The sequence below is a fragment of the Strix aluco genome, chromosome 5, assembly GCF_031877795.1.
Source record: "Strix aluco isolate bStrAlu1 chromosome 5, bStrAlu1.hap1, whole genome shotgun sequence".
NCBI lineage: Eukaryota > Metazoa > Chordata > Aves > Strigiformes > Strigidae > Strix > Strix aluco.
In genome coordinates, this window is record NC_133935.1 from 50,665,386 (window position 1) to 50,685,799 (window position 20,414).

General features: G+C 42.0%; 1 protein-coding gene across 1 annotated transcript in view; it reads left to right on the plus strand.

The window, feature by feature from the left end:
- Positions 1–13,078, plus strand: part of WIF1 (WNT inhibitory factor 1) — a 47,373-nt gene extending 34,295 nt beyond the window's left edge. The window contains exons 5-10 of the mRNA XM_074825456.1: positions 1,824–1,919; positions 3,578–3,673; positions 5,050–5,145; positions 9,198–9,293; positions 9,898–9,993; positions 12,252–13,078. Coding sequence (XP_074681557.1) covers positions 1,824–1,919; positions 3,578–3,673; positions 5,050–5,145; positions 9,198–9,293; positions 9,898–9,993; positions 12,252–12,373 — 602 coding nt within the window. The 3' untranslated portion in view covers positions 12,374–13,078. The remainder of the gene's footprint in view (positions 1–1,823; positions 1,920–3,577; positions 3,674–5,049; positions 5,146–9,197; positions 9,294–9,897; positions 9,994–12,251) is intronic.
- The last annotated feature ends 7,336 nt before the right edge of the window (positions 13,079–20,414 follow it).

Below are 20,414 nucleotides of genomic sequence, written 5' to 3' on the forward strand. Positions count from 1 at the left end.
CACACAAAAAATTATGTTTTTCCATTTTTCTGTTTGAAATAGTATGTATTTATGTATGCATTTTCTGTAATGAATAGCAGCTCTGCATTCAGGTACAAAGAGAGAAGCATTTCCAGAAGGAGTCCTAGAGTATGGTGTTGGAACACAATAAGACCGAAAAGCCTTTACCACTATTACTGCTGCTGTGAACAACTTTACTTTTAAAGCAACATTTTTTGCTTCATGTATCTATGGCCTTGGATAGCAGACCAATTTAAAATTATATGAGTGCAGCAGAATACTGTGCGTAGTCATAGCAGGCATCGTTTCCTGTGGCTCTAATAATCTATTAGATAAATTTTCAAAACCAGAGGTTCATTTGTGTATGAGTCTAAATAACAGATATGTCACCTGACTCAAATATTAGAAGGGATAATCATCAGGATTATGTTTTTCTTTGTATTAGTAGGAGTTACAGTTTAAAGAATCTCTGTGGGCTGCAAAAATGTCTCAGGCAACCTGACCCTCCTGAATTTATAGAAATCCTGCTACTCCTTGCTACTTTAAACAAGTGCATCTTAAAGGCTGTAACTGCTTCAGTTTGAACTCAGGTATTATTCAGTTGGGAATCATTGTGAATCAATGGTATATCTTTACAGCCTAGGGATGGTAGGTGCCAGCACTTCCTGATGAGGCAATGGAAAGAGAGGTAAGGGTGCTTGTTGACAGGTGTTGTCAGTCATGAATGTTTACAGCGCTGTTACACTAAAGGAAGAGAAAAAAGTTGTGATGCCAACATTACAGCAAATTGCTGTCTGATAGATGACCTTTGAGTTTGGGTTGAGACATGCCGGTCTACCTCGGAGTTTTTGAACCTTGTCACTCGAAGCGTCATGTGGCATACTATCAAGATGAGAAGGTCATGACTACTCTACTAAAGCTGCCCTGTGGTTTACCCAGGTACCACTGATCACTAGTGTTGTTAAGTTTTCTAATGGGAGTAGGCAGCATCTCCTGCCTGCCACCTTCTCTGTGAGAGATCTGGGAAGGTATTTTTGAGTAATTGTTTTTCTACCCAGCAGTCATGTTTTCATGGTGTTCCATATGAAACAAAGAGATTCAATTTAGTTTGCCTCTTGTTTGATGGATTCTGGTGTTTTGAGGATGGTGCTGGTACCCAGAGGTATTTCTCATCCTTGTATAATCCAGCCAGTGTTGCCAAATGCTCTTACCAGTGTTTGATCAATAGCTGAGATATGAAATAAAAGTTGGATGATGATATAGGACCATTGTGCAGGAATGCTTTCATCTTCCTTTCTGGCCTTCTTTCATTTAGTCAGAAACTCTTTCATTTGAATACAGGTTTCATGACTTTGTCACCTCAGTTGTTACAGATGTAGTAATTAATGCAATGCAAGTTGCAGTGCAGTCTACTTAAGGCTGCAGAAATTGAAACTGGTCCTGTATACTGAGGGCAGGTCTAACGAGCAATGCAAGTCCTGCACTGAGCTGCCTGCTCATTTCCACACACAGGAGAAAGTGCTGGATTGAGCAGAGCATCCACATTGCTCATGCACCTACAGAACAGCAGAGCAGTGGAAATGCACAATCTGTCAACAAGCACATTGTGCATTTGTCTGAACACATGATGAAACCTCTAACAAAAAAGAAATTAATTTATCCTTGAGGAGGTCTTAGCTGAACTTCCATTTCTGTCAGCATTTGCCTGTCTGTCAGCAAATATTTTTACTGTTGTATCAAAGGAATATATTGATCCTACTGAGAGCTGGCTAACAGCTGTAGTATATAATATTCAATTAAGACTGTCATTATATTTTATGAAGCGGAGTGTCCAGGAGGATGCAGAAATGGAGGGTTTTGCAACGAAAGACATGTCTGTGAATGTCCAGATGGATTTTACGGGCCTCACTGTGAGAAAGGTAATTTTTAAAAAATCTTCTCAACTGTCTTGTTTACCATAATCTCAACAAAACTGTAGCTACTGCACTGTAGCCTCTCCTAAAAATAATAATGTTGTATTCTGAAGATTTCATGTATTTTGAGTTCACACATGTAAGAGAATTACTATTATTGTCCATGGGCTAATGGAAACATTAATTGCTTACAAGAAAAATGTTTTCTCTCTAAGAGATTACTTTTAACAAAAACTGACACAATAGTTAAGTGATCCTTAATCACAGGGAATCCATCTGGCAAAAAGATTAAATAAAATTCTTCTGCTAATGAGGACTAGCTGGGAAACAAAGCACAGGACTTTAGTTGTTCTGTGTTTGTTTATTTGGAGATAAGATCTAATTTGGAGACAGGCTGACAACGAAGATAGGAGGATTAAAGAGGCGCCTTTTTCCTTCCATTAGTGACTAATAGCCCCAAATGACATTTCCAGGAGTGAAGGACCAGGAAATTGGTGTGACTTGTTGAGGAAACCATCTCTTCTTCCTATCTCTTCCTTCCTCCTCCCCCAGTGGCAGAACCTCCCTGGGGCAACTTGAGATGGAGCAAACCATCCCCCTGGGCATCCTATTCCATTGCCATCCTTTACTCTCAGACACTCTGGCTACATCCAAAATATTAAGTATGAAGGATCAGAGATTGTTTTCTGGCCTGGAGGCCAGGTGGCATGGCACAGCTTACATTTGTGTGTTTAATAAACTCTCTTACCCTCCAAAAGAAAACCCTCCAAACTGCCTGCTGGGAGGAGCCCGTGGCTGCTGCTCTCCCCAGGGCCGTGCCTGGAAGGGTTTGCTGGTTGGCTGGGGCCAAAGCTGTGCCAGGAATGGCACCAACAATTTCACAAGATGGATGATCCTGTGCCCCCACTTGGTCCCATGCCTGGGTGCTGTTTAACTCACTAGTATGGACTCAACCTCTCTGCATGTACTAATTGTGGGCAACCACAAAACGAAGCATTGCCCCTGACATGCCCCCCTGGAACAGCATTATGTGGTGGCCACAACTGCAGAGAAGTCTTGGGAGAGCACAGGGACTCTGGAGAAGGTTCACAGGGAGCATGCAGGACAGTTTGGCCACCAAACCAGGCCATGCGACAGGCTTCCCTAACCTAAATTAGGTAGCTGTACTTATGATCAGGTATGCAGAGGGAGAAGGGAGGGTTCATTGTAAAGCCTGCCTGGGAACCCCACTGAATTACTGGCACCTCTGAGTGCAGCCCCTAAAGAGACAGTCCTGTCTGCAGAGCTGAGGCACCAGCTGCAGCACCAGAGTCCAGTTACAGAGAAGACTGGTCTGGGGGGGCTTCAAATATCCAGTGGGGGTAGGTGGGCAATTTGCTCTCCCCTGTTTGAAGTTAAACTGTACAAGAGACAATTTCTGCTTAGATATGAAACCAGACTTGAACTTAATTTAGTCTTCACTTTTTCAGTCACACTATATACAAATTGCCTGATACAAACCAGAGATGTAATTGATTTAATTGACTAACAAAGATGCTTTGCAAAGGTGACTTATTACATTCAGCAGCAGGAAAAGTAACTTAAGGAGTCAGTGTGTTGTGTATTTAAATAGTCAGTTGCTATCCCAGCACAGTGATGCTTTTTTGGTTCTTCCTGCTCCTCAGCCCTGTGTGTTCCTCGCTGCATGAATGGTGGGCTCTGCATTACCCCAGGCCTCTGCATCTGCCCCCCAGGGTTCTATGGCATCAACTGTGACAAAGGTAACTGCCAGCTAAAAGCCCCCAGACTCCATATCCAGCAGCCTCTCTTTATTCACCTGTGTTAGTTTCCCTCTAGGAGTGGATTTTGGAAAGTCAGGCAAGTGATGAAGTAAGTAAATTTTAAAACTTCTTCAAATACTTCAAATAGATGATCTAGCACAACCTGGAAGCTACTGGAAGAATGTAGGGATTTTCAGTGCTTTCTCAGCTGGATGTGCAGGCATCCGTATATGCCAGCTCTGTGAAGAGTAATTTAGATAATCGCTTTAGTTCATCCACTGAAAGCTGTGGGACCTCCCACAAAATTCACTTGTATTTCTGGCCTAGGAAAAAAAATTATCTCTATTTGAATTCTAATTCCCTGGAGTAAAATTAGTTTTACTAATTATTTAGTACATTAATTTGCTGCTTCTGGACACTTGAAAAAAATAAGCAGGCTATTCATTTTTTGTTGATGCTTTGTGGCTCAGGAAGGATAAAAAGGAACAATCAGTTGTTCAGAACAGTAATTTGGAACAGTCCAAACTACCATGTAGAAAAAAAAAGAAGTCGTTTTCTGCAGAAATATAACTGATCTTCTCATGGCAGAGCAGATTACAAATCATCATGTTGCGTTAATTGCATAGAACTATATGAAGTAAAGACTAAATGCAAGAGGTCCTAGCAGACTTTTCAGCAAAATAATGGGAACCCTCCTAGGCCTTTAGGTATGTTTGCACAAACTGTTGTTGTCAATGTCCTTCTGACTTGTATCTAGTCCTCGATGAGACTTTTACTGCATTTAAAAAATGTTTCAAAAATGCACTGTAAAGAAATGCTCCCAGTGTCTTGAAGGATTAATGTGAATCCCAACTGCTTGGTGAAAAGTCACATCTACCACGATGTAAGTAAGTTGGCAGGTGAGAGACATAGCATTTACATCTGTGTCACTACACAGCAAAAACTTATAAAGGTCTCTTTCTATCAAGGCAGTAATTAAGAACTGTAGTGAAGTATCCTCTTGTAGAAGTAACTTCCAGTCCTAAGTTGTGCTCCTTTTATCAGACACTGGCAGTTTCAATAGCAATAGTGACTTGATCCTTCAGCGAGCTTTACATGTGAGGATTGATAAAGGTGTAACACTATCTGTCCTTGGGGATCTCCCTGCTGTATTGTTCACTTGTCTTTATATTAACTTGTGTGTGTGTGCCCATGTAAAGCATTATGTAGGAGAAAAAGCATTTCAGTCTTCCTTTGTAAAGCAGATGAATAGATTTTAATGTGACTTTTTTAAACCTACTCAATATTTATTTATAATGAGCAGCAGAAAACATTATGGTCAAGTCAGACTGAGTTCATGTTAGTGACTTAGTTCATTCCTGTTTTATTTGTTTCAGCAAACTGTACAACAACCTGTTACAATGGAGGAACGTGTTTCTATCTGGGAAAATGCATTTGTCCTTCGGGCTATGAAGGAGACCAATGTGAAATTAGTGAGTAGCATCTCCATGTGTTTGCTTTCACTTATGTCAGCTTCTTCTAGTGTCAGTGTCTGAATCATGACATGAAACCTGCCTCTGCCAGGCTCACAGCGAGGGTCTCACACAGCAGGTTGGGACCCTCACAGAGTCAGATGCCACATGCCTCCAAATGAGTTTCTTACTGATCGTTTGACTCATTGCGAGACCATCTCACCCCCTACCTTGTTTTGGTTTTACTACTAATTGGACTTGGTAACAACCCTCAAACCATAAGTATGCAAGCAGTGCTCTGTGGCAGACAGATGTGCTGCTGTGCCAAGCCTCTGTGAAGCAGCTATTTTCAAATATTATGGCAATTTGCACTTGGGCACAGCAGATTAGGTTTGAACCTGCACCTTTGAAAGGGCTGCTATAAGTTGGGAATAGGGTTTGGGGCAAAGGGAGGACTGAACCGTAAGAGCTGAGAGCTTTCATGTAACATATTAAGTTGCATTCACATGGCAGCTTGAAAATATGTGTCACAAACATCAAAAGACTTGCTATTTTCAGAAGTTTAGCATCAAAGCAGTTCAAAATATTTTAGCTCATGGTTGATCTAAGTGTGCTGTGTAAAGCTGGGGGTGGAGATATGGCTAGTCTGAAATAGACCTGGGAGGTCAGCTGTCAAGTATTTGATCTCACTAAAAGAAGGGTTTTCTCACAGCTCTGTTAAATTGGATTAAGCCTATAGTTCCCCACGCTTGAATAGAGTATGAGCATTTTGGTTCTGAGAACGTACACCCGGGTCGTTCTTTCTGGGCTTAAAGCTTCTAACAGGACACTGTGCGAGGAGCTTCCCCTGCTGGAAATAATCCCTCTGATGTTCCCCAGCACCTTCACAGGCACACAGAGAGCAGTATTTGTCCTGGGATATGTAAAAGATGATTTCTTAATATGCATCAGTAGAGACAGACTCTTCTCACAGTTACAAAATTTGTATCATCAAATATTTTAGAAACACGTGGAAATAAACTCTAACATGCTGTCAGCCCATACAGGGCAATAAATAAATTACTGTGCAAAGAATGAACACAGATACAGTAAGACCTATGTTTTGCTCAGTATTTATGTGTAGATAAACAGTAGATGTATGTAAATGTTTCACCATATGTCTACACATTACAAGTCATTTTACAACTCCTTTTTCTCATCAAAACTTGAGCCAAATTGAAGCAGCAAAGCTTTATTGTTATTAAATTAATAAAGATTGCCCTTTGATATAAATTCAGATCAGATGTCAGCAAGAACAACAGTGTGAGTTTCCATTGAATTTACCTTTGCTTACATCAAGTTCAAATTTGACACTCTGACAGAACCCCATTTCTTTCTTTGGTCCCCAAGAAGTCAACTTTGTTGATACTTTTCAGATGATGAATGAGTTTTGGTTTGAAGTTTGAGAAGCATGTATTTTATGTCAGTAGTGTTTTTTGAGAGAATTGTTAGAACTGATATTACAGCATATATAATTAAGGGTAATCCATTTAATTGATCTGTCTGAGGGGCTCAAGCTCATTGTTGTGTACTGCTGCTTGGGATAGGTGCAACTGACTGGCTTCTTGCAAAGGCTTACTTGTGCAACTTAAATTAAATTAACTAAATACAGGCAGTAAAATAGTTCCTGTACAAAAGAAAGAAAAAAATTTTCAGAATCACAGTATGCTAAGAGCTAAACAGAGATCATGTTGAGGAGAGCAAGTAAAGCTATGTGCTTGCCTTGGCTTTTGTAAAGCTGGCACAGCAGTTGTCAGACCATGATTGATCGCTGCTACCACCTCTGGGCACAGCACCAGTGCCAGCACAACAGTGGAAGACTGCAAGAAATGCTAGATGAGACTTAGAAACAGCCTACAGAGGAGAAACACAACTCAGTCTCTTTTCTTAGATCCAGGGCCAGCTACATTCAGTCATGGGGGTCTTGAAATAACAAGGGGAAAACTTTCAACAGGCAGAAAGCCATCTTCTGGAAACGGCAAAGTTGTTTGGTTTTTTTTTTTAAATATTGTTTAAAGATTTTGAGTGCTTGTCTAATAGTTGAATCACTCTGTGAGACTCCTGGGAAATGTACTGGACCTAGTCTACAATACTAACAAGCATTCACAGTCTTCCAGATTTTTTCTAGCTATAGTTATGCATTGTCTCTAATTAGTGTTTCAGTTTGAGTCCAGAGAGTTTTGTTTTGTTTTGGATTCCTCCCCCATTTGTCACCAACTGTTTTGTTGCTTTTTCCATTTCTCAGTCAATAACGGAGAGAGTAATTACTCTTTCCTTCATTCTGTGAAAATAGTACAAAGTTAATTGAGCTCTGCTAAGCCAAATGCAACTCTCTGGAAGTTGGTATCACATCGCTTGACCCATATTCTTTAGATTTACTTCAAGAACTAGGAAAATTCGTGGATTTCTTTAGCATTGCTCCTTTTGGTCATTAATTACTTGGGATCCAAATGCTTGCAAATTAGAATACCTGAAGGTTCCCTCTCCAGAGGCTCCTGCGGGGAAATTGTGCTTTTGCAGAAACTCTCCTTAGCATGGTTTGTTCTGTCAGCTTGTTATGAAGCTTGTTTCAGGGCTATTAAAATAATTATGCACATTAGGAACAAATGTTTCTTTTATATTGATGATACACACATGCATCACAGAAGTCTGCTGGCTTGAGAGCTGATCAGGCGCTGTCTGGGGTATTGAGCTCCCAAGGGGGCAGTCTGTGATCATGAGATGAGCGCATTTACTGAGGTTTTCAGCAGAGCAAGCCAATGTTGATGCTTAAATTATCATGTGCAGGTCTCAGTTAACATCCTTTTTAAAAAAAAGGAAAGGAAAGGAAGCAGTTTGCTGCCCCAGGTTCCAGTTTTTGTTTGCTCACAGATTCTGGTAAATATTAGTGCTAAATCTAGGAAGGGCTTTTTTTTCCTCTTTTCTGAAGAATCTAGAAAATGTTGTGGGATTAAAAAAGATGACAGTGAGAAAATCTGCACTGGTACATATGGCCGCTGAGGGGGTGAGGGACTGAGGGTGTAGTTCCTGGTGGCCCAGGAGTACCCAGGGATGTGGCAGTGAGCCTCCCTTGGCCTGAGGGTGACCTAGCTTATGGTTGCTGTGCTTTAATTAGTTCAATAATGCATACAAATTCTAACAAGTGTTTGACAGTCTGGTGATAGGAGACTTGCCATTAAGTTTGAGGAAGGCCCTTGGTGTGATTCAGGCCCAGCAGGAACTTGAATGTGGATCTCCTCCATCAACGTGGACCTCCTCCATCCCAGGCGAGTCAGGGCCAAACATACCTTCCTGCAACAGCGCTGTCAGACACAGCCTCTTCCTTGGCAAAGTGTGAATGTGAGGGAAAGTGATTTCCAGACCAAAAGCCTTGAAAAATGTCTGCCAGTTCTAATTACTGTTACCAAAGATGCTCTGTTCTTCGCGAATAGGAAAGAAGGGCATGCTTTTTTAATGCGTCTTTAGTTTCTGAGCTGTGGTGTGGAATAGCCCTCATTGCACCATCCACAGCATTGTGATGCTCCACAGTCTCTTGTTGCAAGCTGACAGGCACAGCCAATCTATTTATTGTCTGCAAGGAACAGCCATACCTGTCAGTTTCTGAGCATTCTGTTGCTTAAAATCTCTCTCAGACACCACCACATTTTCTTCTGCTTGTGTCCCCTGGGTATGGATCCCCCTCTTTGCAAACACAGTGTCTGGACAGTGCTGCCTCCCTCACGAAGAGTGAGGAGAGCAGGAGGCAATACTGACTGGTCGCACAGGGGATTCGAGTCTGAGTGGCACAGATTTGGGCAAAAGCAGCATGGACACATGGGCTTTGGCTGTGACAAATTATTGTCATATTTTCAAAGCAGAAGAATGCATATAAATTGAAAGCACAGACTTACAGCAGAGTCCTCCTGATGGATCTGTGGTGCACACTCTTACACCAGCATCCAATGAGTTTTTCGGATACAGGGCAGGCTTCTCAGACACCTCTCTCCAGTAGGTGCAGGGACTCAGACCATTGTTTTCGTGTTTTCAATTTCTAGGTAAATGCCATCAGCCCTGTCGAAATGGAGGCAAATGTACTGGTAAGAATAAATGCAAGTGCTCCAAAGGCTACCAGGGAGACCTGTGTTCAAAGCGTAAGTACTAAAGCTACTCCATCAGTCCTTGTTGTAGGAGCATCAAGCTGGTTGTACAGTATCTTTTTATATAATATCAGCACGAATTTTTTGTTGTCAAAGTATTTCAGGTGAATTTACTTTTACTTTCTGGACGTATAGCATACACCAGACTTAACGGAATTATGAAACCAGAAATGTTTTTTTACAAAAGCCTCCCCACAGTCTCTTCTGTACTCTGAGTTTCTATAAAACAGCAATGTGTCATTCAGTAACAGAGAAATGCTTAATAAAATGTCAATACATTGCAACATTAAAATCCAACGGGAGCACTTTGTGAGAGGGATGCTGGGGGCTATCTTCCTTCTCCAGCTGGTTCTGGTGGACATTCAGCTCTGCTGTTTGATCTGCTTCTCTCTGCCTGAGACTGAGCCAGACCTTGCAGGTGAAGGGGGGATGAACTCTTTTGGGGCTCTGCACATGCTCAGTGCAAAGGCACAGATTTACTGTGAGAGCCCCAGCCCATGCCAGGACCATCATGAGGAACAGCAGGGAAAGCAAATATGCAACTCTGCCCCTGGATGAAATGTCAGGAGGTCAGGTGTATGTGCTCGCTTTCTTACAGCTGTCTGCGAACCTGGCTGTGGCCCGTACGGGACCTGTGCTGAGCCCAACAAATGCCAGTGTAAAGAAGGCTGGCACGGGAGACACTGCAATAAAAGTAAGTGAGAAACAAACCCTGAGAGCCCATGTCAGGGGTTTTACACATCCGATGCTATACAGAAATGATCGTGTCAAGAGCCTTTCCACATCATTAATAATACCACACCCCATTTCTTCTAATCTTTGATCCAAACAATAAAACAAGGATTTTCAGTACTTCATCATTTTTACTACTTAAAAAACCCTTGGAATCGTTTGAAAGTGTTTTACCAAGATCACCCTTATATTAGAAATTCCAGAGTTTGGTATCAACCAGATTTCTCGGTGATCTTGCTTGTCTTCCACCCATAGTATGAAAGGGATCTAAAGTCCTTCTGTACTCCTCAGTAATGTCAGCTAGCTTTAAAATGTTGGGTAGGCGTTTTTAGAAATAAACCTCTGTCAGACTTTAAAGCTGATTAAAACTTAGAAAAAATGAAATGTCCCCTAGAAAATTTGGGGAAAACTTGAAGAGTTATGCAAGATCTATGCTTACTGACCTCAGAGTTTTCTCCTCTTCTTCCCACCCATGCTCCACAGACTACAAAATATATTGTCCCAAAGCAAAGTTGAAGTCCTCAGAATGAATTTCTGTTGTGCTTATTGGTCCATCTGACACCTATTGAAGCAACTGATCATTTTACTGGCTTTAAAATAGCCCTATAAAATTATTTGAAATACAATTGGATATATCCAGTAAGAACTTCAGGTTTAATTTTGTATTTCATGTGCAACAGCACTGTAATAGCAGATCTTCAAGAGACATACTGTACATACATCCTCCCATAAGGTATTAATGTTTATCACTGTTAGCTAACAATTCACATTTAGTGTTTTAAGTGTCAGTAATAAAAAAGTTGAAAAATTTTGCAGCTATAAAACCCACCAATTAGCCATAACAAATGTGAACCTTACATTGCAGCATCAACTGAATGTTCATTTCTATTAAATGCTGCTGATGCCTGTGATTTCTATCACATTAAAATGTATTAGAATAAATATAGTTGTTTCATTAAAAAGTAAGTATTGTCTAACTAAAATGGATTTTGCTGTGAAAATGAGGTTTGGGGAGTCCACTTTTCTGCTGTTAGGTAGTGGACATGTATTTAAGTACTCGTGCTATTCTCTGAAGGAGAAATACCATTACTATAAGCTATGGTTAGAAAAAAGGTACATGGAAATGAACCAGTATGAACTTCATAAGATCAATATGAACTTTTTCTTCCTGTCATATTCTTCTTATAAAGAACTCAGCAAGTGAAAAAAAAAATGTACTATGGGTGACCATCCCCAAAGAAGTAGTTACCTGTACAACAAAACCAAAACTCGTAACTGCCTTGTTATGAGTCACATGTTATTGTCAGCTCCAGGGTTTTCCAGTCTTCATTACTTGGAGTTTGGGTACAGTCCTGCTGTGTTTAGGACTGCAAAGCTCTCTTTGTATTCAGCAAAGAAACTGAGAATAGGCCATTTGGGTAAAATTCACCCGCATTATAAGTGCCTATGTAGGGCTTAAATTGCACATGCAAGTGCATGCACTTCATTTCACTCTTTTCAACTAAAACCAAACATCAGATCTTGAGAGGAGATTTATAGTTAATTTGAGAGACTTGCTTCATACTCCCTCAAATGAATGGCTCTTTGGTAAAGCTGTTTTCTTAAAAAGAAGTGGTTAAAGAAATTGAATGGAGGACTCAGTTTTTCAAAGTCATTTCCATGAGATTTAAGTAATGAGATGGGTAAATGAAACTATAAACAATTACAACATAATACTTTGAATTCCATTTTTGTTGTTTGTTTTAATTTTCTACAACAAAGCAGCTCTGCTAAGCCTGTTTCAGACTGCTTTTTTTTCCCCCAGGTGTTCATTGTTGCTGCTGTTCTTTCTCTTTGCATTCAGCCATAAACCAAAGCCAAGCTTGGGTAGCTGGCGCAGATTCTCCCTGGGGGGATGCTTACGTCCCTCTTTAGACCCTGTGGCTGGGAGATCAGCATGCCTTTCACCCACCCGATGTGGACTGTGCACGCGTGCACTCAGGGCTGAGTGATAGCCTGGGTGTGCTGATGGTCCCCTGGGCTCCCTGGCGAGGCGAGAGCATCTTTCTGTCTGGCAGCACCTCGTCCATCCTGGGGGGCACAGAGAGGGGCACGCACTTGCATAAAGCATAACAAAATCCTTTGTTCAAAATGGGGAAACTGTTTCCACTTGAAATATTAGACGTGGATCGTGAGCCCGCTTCTGTGGTTTCTTTTCTCTTGAACTGGATAATTTTCCAGGGTACGGAGCCAGCGGTCTGAGCGCCCTGAGGCCAGCAGGCAGCAAGCACAGGCAGCACACGCCTTCGCCAAAAAGGGCCGAGGAGAGGCATGTTCCACCCGAATCCAATTATATCTGGTGAACTGCAACATCTGAAATGGTTTGTGTTACACAAAGTTCATAGCCTTCATTAACCTCTCATGGATTGAATGTTAAAACGCTGTTCATTACAATTAAGATTACTGGCTGGAATTTTATTAGCTTCATTCTAAACCACTGAGCTGATATTTACTATTCCTTTTAAGTTTTATAAATAATTCCATAGCATGATTATATAGGCTGCTTCTTTCAGTGCTTTGGATGGTGTTTTGTACTATACTTCAGTTATGTTTAAACTTCCTTTTTTGATCGTGTAGCTGCAAATATTTTCCAAAAATTAAGTAACAATATTCAAGCAGAAAACCTTGTAGATGTTAACCTGAATAATTTCAATGACTACAGATTTAATTTGCCTAAGACAAAAGTGCATTTTACATTTTTACTATTCTGTATTTAGACTTTTCCCTAAGAAAAATAAATAAGTTGCCTAATTTAAAAACTGAATAACTCAATTCAATGTTATTTTTGGCCTTACAGTTTTGCAAAGTGCTGTGTGTTAAAAATACACTGCAGTGGTGCCATTTAACCAACGTAATATATTGTAAACAAAGTAGAACTATAATGTATGAACTTTCTGCATCAGCTTGAAGCAATATAATATATATTGTAAACAAACCAGCTCTTATGTAATAAACTTTTTATACTGACGGTTATGTATAAAATAAAGATGCTGCTTTAGTTTTTCGAATACTGCTATGTGTGGCCTGCTGTGGTCTCATCAGCACTGGGTTGGGATGATGGCTTTTCTAGAGCATCCTCATAAAACGGTGGCACAGTGGGGTTGGTTTCCCTGTCTCTGCTTTTAGCTCCACAGCTCTTAAAAATATTTCAAAAGAGCAACTTCTTGTGCCTTTGCAAAGGAGGGGATAGCACTGAAAGCCAGGTCTTTCTCACCCAGTATTTGCCCTCCACCATGTCCTCCTTTCCCCCACCTGCACTGCCAGCTGGCCATGCCAAGCTGGTGTGCCCTGTTCGTGGTGTGTCCAGTACCTGGGATATTCTTCTCAGAGCCTCTGTCCAAGAAGGTAATAATCCAGCCCTCGTGATGTTTCCCGTTCAAGGGTGATGCTCCTGTGTCGTGTTGTGTTTGGACTGCAGAAGGTTTGGTTGCTGCCTCTTGTGAGAGTCAAGGACCACAGAGTTTGAAATGTACTGTGGCTAGGAAGCAATGAAAATGGATCCTGTCTGTGCTGAAGAACAATATCCACTTCAAGAAATTATTACTGACCCTTGCTATATTGCAGTTCTGGGAACCTTATTATCTGGGAGATAAATAAAAAAAATAATAAATAACACATAATTTGGGGCATAAAATTAATCTTAATGAGTGAGGAATTTTGAGTTACAAAGGAAAAAGTCTAGTTAATTAACCTGATCTTGCTGGTCTTACTTAGTCAATGGACCCTCAGGCCAAGTAAAAAGACTTGCTTAGGCCAGAGAGAGGGAGGATAGCTCTCTAAGGATCCATTTTTACGTCATCTTTCATGTGGTGGGACTGTAGTTGCTGCCCAGCAAGCCTGATCCAACAGGAGACCAAGTCCCCTATCACCACGCATGGCTGCAGACCTCCATGTCTGGTGCAGGGAGAAACAAGGCTGGGAAAGGGGGGGCAGGGCCAGGCCAGCGCCCCCCCCCCCCCCCCCCCCCCCCCGTTACACCTGGGGCAATAACCAGAAACAGCCTGAACAAGGTAGTTTGGCCACTTGCCTGATATTCTTCTCCGGGATGGCAGTAAAACAGCTCAGGTTTGCTGTAGAAGGAGCTTTCTTAACATGGATGTGTAACAGCTCTGGCTAGTAGGCTCCAAAGCGGTGGTCCCCTGGCCCTCAGGGTCATGCCTCCTGTGGGGCCCCTGGCACCTCTCTGACCTGCTGGGGGACTGGGGGGAGCCTGGGCTATGGAGGTCTCTGGTGGCAAAATACCAGCTGCTGGTGTAAGCTGGGCTTTTCCCTTTGCTGGGGCCAGAAAAGGGGTCTGTTGGGGCAGGATGGGAGCTCAGCCCCCACCCGCAGTTGGTGCTCTCCCAAAAGCACCCTCTTCAGATTGAGAGAGTATGGAAAACAGGGAGCCTGTGGCACAGGAGGAGACACCTGGGTGATGAAAACCTGGAGGAGGTGTTGAGGAAGAAACATTTTTTTAAATTTTCCTTAAAAGTGAGGAATGAAGGAGATATTAGACTGAGATTAAATGTGTAGCTGCTCTGTATCTCCAGGGGTGCCCCAGGAGCTGTTTATAAACATAGATGTCACATTTGCTAGCTTTTTGCTTTTTCTGTAACAAAGATTGGCTTAAGTGATTGGTCACACACTACAGTAAAAAGTACAGAAATTTCTTACTTAAAATTCCTCAGATATTTTGGCTGAACTTTTTCTGCTCCTGTCAATTTCTTAGAAAGTGCTTCCTTAAAAATAGCAAGTGTATTCTTTTATGCGGAGTAATTTATTTTGCTACTTGTTCCAAAGACACTAAATACTGCTGCTTTGTTTTCAGAGTTTCACCACTGATTTTTGGAAAGATCATTAATCATGAGAAGAATATGGTTGGAAAGGTTAGAAAAAGAAAAATTATTCCTCAAAGTGCATACTGTAACACCACTTTTTCTTAAATAACATCAACTTTTTACACACAAATTTTCCACCACTTTGCCTTTACTGCCAGCATGAGCACAAAGTTTCCTGGGTAGAGGTAGTCCCCCATGTCAGAGAAGTTTTAAGTCAAAGTCCATGATATCTGACAATGCTAAAAGAAGACATTAATTCCTCAGAAAAAGTCCAGTAGAAAGTTGGAAGCAATTTTGCCATTAGAAAATAAACTACAGAATTTATCACACCCTCTCACGGGACAGAACATATGTATGGGAAAAACAAATGTATGTGCCATAGATGAAAATCACTTAAAGAAAAATAACAAGAAAAGTCAAAATACCAATCTACTACAATAGGTCAGGTAGAAGCTGCCTTTTCAACATTTGGAAAGTCTGTAGTTAGGCAGAGTGAGATGCCAAACGTTGGGCTTGCAAGCAGCAGCTATGAGATGGTCAAAACTGGTAAAAGAACATAAAATGTTAAATCACTATAGCTGTATCCCAGAAATCCCAATTTAAGCAACTGACAAAATTATAACTTTACAAAGTGCTTCTAATAGTGCTTGATAATTTGGATATCTAATATTGGCATCCTGCTATGTCCAGGTGTGCAAACAGTTCAAAGGACAAATACATAAGGCACAGAAAGAAAGCAGAGGCAGACACCCTAAGGGCAAACTGCCTTTTTTGTAGCGATGCCATTAGCAAACCAACGCACATGCACTTTTTTTGGTAATTTACAGTTTAGGTTAGCATCTCCTTAGCTCTGGCTATGCCATTTGATTTCAAACATATCGCTTCTAATGCCTCTTCACTCGACTCTTTGGGAGCTGGAGAGAATTTGAGCCCTTTCTTGTTTGTGCTATGTATGAATTAACAGCATAACTTCATTACCACCTGCAGAGCACGCTGTGTGGCCTTGCTGCTGCTGTAGCAGGGGACCGGCAAGGCTGGGCTCACTGGGCGATGCTCACGGGGTGTCTGACCGGGAGGCAGCGCTGGCTGCCAGGACCTGGAACGCTTTCCCCACGTGGTGTGAATGCATGGTCCAGTTGTTCTTCCAGCTTCAGCTGCATTTCAAGGAATATTAAGGAAAAAAATGATAAAGAAAAAAAATTCAAAGCTGTTCCAGATGACTTGCTGCCTGTAAGATTCAAACTCCAAAAGCCAGGCTCAAAGCTTTGGCCAGACCTAGTGCTATTAGTTCAAACACTGCAGCTTTGTTTCTGCTGGACAGATTTGTTACCTTTCCTTCCCTCTCACTTCTCTACATCACCTGTTCTACTGAGTTTGTATGGAAAAAATTCATACTTGCAGATACTAAGGGGAGATCTGTCAGCAGCAGAGCAGGAGCTGCCTGAAATGGCCTGAAGTTATGCCAGAATTTCTCCTGTGCCTGCCCTGCCCATGGCACTGCATCAGGGGTGTCGAGGCATCACTCGGAACCACAGATTCATGGCAGCTCCAGGTCTTGCAGTCATTTCAGCTCAAGTCTAAACAAACTGCATCAGCCGAAATTGCTCTCATCCATAACAGGGACTAAATCCTGCTAAATCCCACAGGTCTTGCAGTGTGAATATGACTTTGTGTTCAGTGAGGTGACAAGATGCAATGATTAGCCAGGCTGTAGCCAAACCTTAAGATCACAATTAAACCAGTGACACCCTCTCCATTTGTAAAATGTGACAGCAAGATTTGCTCACATGATTCTTTAAACAAAAAAAGCATCTAGTTAAAAAAAATCTCAAGTGAAATGAGTCCCAGTTGTTTATTTTTTCTTGTAGCTCTCTGATGGGGTGGCTGCTAAGGTACAGGCCAGTCATTTGTGTGCGGCTCCCAGCACCCAGCTCCTGCTGGGGCACAGCTAATTGCACACTCCCGGGTGCCTGGCTGGCTGCAGCTGCCCAGCCCAGCCATGCAAGTTCACCAACACTCAACAGCAATGCAAAGGTGAACTGGGCACAGAACAACCAGGTTAGGAGAACATCAGGGTTTGGAAAATGCATGCATGCAGATCTGGGCAGATTTATTGCTTACCTCTGTGGCTGTCTAAAGTTCACAACATTCAGATGATATTAATTTAAATGAGCCATCATAATTCAAAGCTAAAAAAAGCCACTCTATTTTGGCTTAGACCAACATATTCTATTATTTATACTAGATACAGAAATTGCATTTTAATCCCTTTCCACATAGCCCATCAGAAGACAGCAACAGCCTTGTTGCCCAAATCTTTCCATGGAAATGTGAATTTTTCAGAGGGTTCAGCACACATACCCTGTCTGGCCAAGCCACAGCTCATAAGCAGTTCAGATGATTATGAGGGACATCCTCACAAGTTCTTTCTAATACTTTCTTTCCTGGTGTATTCTTGGAGGATCTTATGGCTGGGAAGGGAGGAGAGGCAAGTCTGTGCTTTAAGCACATACTTTGCAGAAGGCACCTCTCTCCTCCAACCTGGTCTACAGGGATAAGCTCAAATGTCAGGCACACTTGGTGACCAGCTGCTTCTGGGCACATGTGCCCCAAAATGACAGAGAAGCTGTGAAATGTGATACTGGCGTCAGTATCTGGCCTTGCTGGTGCTACTTGGGGACAACCTGGTCAGAGGAGGAGGTGGACTTTTATTGGAACTGCTGATAGGAGGATGTCGTGGTTTAACCCCAGACAGCAAATAAGCACCACACAGCCACAGTTTCAGCAGTTCCAATAAAAGTCCAAAACTAGCTCACCACATACAAAGTGCTTGGTGCACTGTTCCTAAGCCAGTCACATGTCAATATCACATCCCCTAATCAGCGTGCTCCAGTTGTGCTGCTTGCTGCCTGCCCAGCAACCCCAGCAAGCCTCACATGTAGGCAAGGACCTGCGGGACTCCATTAATTCTCCAGCAGGCAGTATTTGGAAAGGTCACCCCACACTGTTAATACCTCATGCATCACGTTTCATCATCCTCTGTGTTATCCATCATGCCTAGCTTGCAGGAGCCTTGCCCAAACAGAGCCCGTCATGACCCTGGGCTGGCATTTCCCCAGTCATCATACTACTGATCACCAGACTTTGTTGGACAAACTTGTCTACTATGTGAACGCCTTGTGTGCTGGACTCTGGCTTGCTTCAAATTAGGCTAATCCAGCTGAAAGAGTGCTCAATTGCAGCCCTGGCTGTTTTCAGCATGCACAATTCCACCCTTCAGCATGAGGGTGGTCGCTGTGGGTACCACCTCTCCCCTGGTCTATCTGGAGAGTGACTGCCACACCTATATATCTCCCAGATGGTGCCACTATTAAAAAAGTTAAGTGAATGCTCAGCACAATTCAAGTCAACTTTTTAAACCACTTTATTATGTAAAGGAGTAACTATTTCTCCCCTTTTACAGTTACAGACAGAATAAAGAGGGTATTTTCTGAACCAGAAACTTGGCATTGACTGTACTGCTTCACTTTATTTATCATGTTTAAGACAGTGATTCAGTAGCAATAGTTCTACCTCCAAGGTTTGTTCTTAAAAGGAATGAACTGTGTTTGAAAAGCAGTTGAATGTTTGAAGCTTGATACTTTCTCCTACCCCCAAAATTACCAGAGCTCCTAAGCTTCAGATGTCACAAGTTACACTGATCCACTTAACAATGAGGTGTGATGGTTTTCCAGGGAGAGGTAGGTTTTGGGGTTTTATTCATTTGTGTGTACCTTTGAGATCTGTGGGAATAGGAACTTCCCCAAGCCCAGAGGAGCCCAGCCAGTTGGTGTTAGCGTAAGGGCAGCAACCCCAGGTGAGGAGAGGTGCACTGACCCTCTGGAAGCAAATGCATCTTTGTTGCCACCAAGGAGCTGAAACTGGGATCACCATAAGCCCTGTGGGTCTCTGCAGCTGTTCCTGGTCAGCTTTACAATGTATGATTTAGTAATATAGAATCATAGAATGGTTTGGGTTGGAAGGGACCTTAAAGATCATCTAGTTCCACCCCCCCTGCCATGGGCAGGGACACTTTCCACTAGACCAGGTTACTCAAAACCCCATCCAACCTGGCCTTGAACACTGTTAGGGAGGGGGCATCCACAACTTCTCTGGGCAACCTGTTCCAGTGTCTCACCATCCTCAGTAAAGAACTTCCTTCTTATATCTAATCTAAATCTACCCTCTTTCAATTTAAAACCACTGCTCCTTGTCCTGTTGGTACAGGACCTGGTAAAAAGTTTCTCTCTGTCTTTCTTATAAGCCCCCTTTATATATTGAAAGGCCACAGTTGGAGGTCTCGTTGGAGTCTTCTCTTCTCCAGATCGAACAACCCCAGCTCTCCCAGCCTTTCATCAAATACTTGATTTAGGTTTTTCCCCTCTACTACTACTTCCTTTCTTTGATTTGAATTAAAAGTCAGTAACTTCAAACAATCAAACAAAGAAACAAACAAAAAGTCAAATAGACCCCAACTAACCAAAAATCCACAAGATTTGCATTTGTTCAGAATTCCCCACTTCTGGCCTATTTGGAGGAGCCATTCCATACTGCAGTAACTCTGTGTTTAATTCTGCACTTGTCCCTGGCAGTACAATAGTACTACAACATTTTTGAACACCTTGTGGACCACCCACAAGCAAGAGAAGCAGCAACCATGTGGCCAGCAGAATGCCTTGGATGTGACGTTTCCTTGGGGATTTAGAGGACAATAAGAAAATAGTTTGTTGGTTAGTATTTTGACTGAGATAGATTTTGATCACTCAGACAAGTCTGTTCTGCTTGGGAGAGAGCAGTCTTCTCTGAAGCAAATGAGTAACACAAACACCTCAGTAAAATGGGTGAGTTGTTAAGTACAGAAAGTACCTGAAAAGAGCCATGAAGGTAGTTAAGTATTTAGATTCCTGCTCACTTTTTAAGTGGATTTGACATAGCCTCATACAACAGCTCCGACTATGCTGCGGTACTCTAATATCCATCGCAAAGGTTGTTCTGGAAAAGTTTAAGATAAAAGAAAAAGATCTGCTGAACACAACATCTTGATGAAAAGAGGAATGCAAAATCCCACATTTCTTTTTAACTCTGCTTTCTCTCCTAGCAAAACCCACTCCTTTTGTATGTGTCCCCTTCAGCATCCCAGATAATAGAGTCGGAATAATTACAAGGAAAAAAGTGGCTAATTGGGAGGTATGTTTTGTCCATCGTACCCAGCACAACAAGGTCCCTAAAAGACAAGCCAATGAATGTCCCTTTGAAATGAAGAGAGGGAAAATCTTTTAAAAACTTTGCAAGCAATTTACAGTAATTATAACCTCACCCGTTATTAAGGCCAGCTTCCTATGCATTGTGTAACTCTCCTCTCAGGCTTCCTCCTCTTACAAACAGACAGTGATACAACAGTGTTATTTCATATCTCTGAAGTTGTTATTGGAAGCAAATAATTTTGCCGTGAAACCAGAGTGCAGCTATAAAGCTGCTGCCTCAC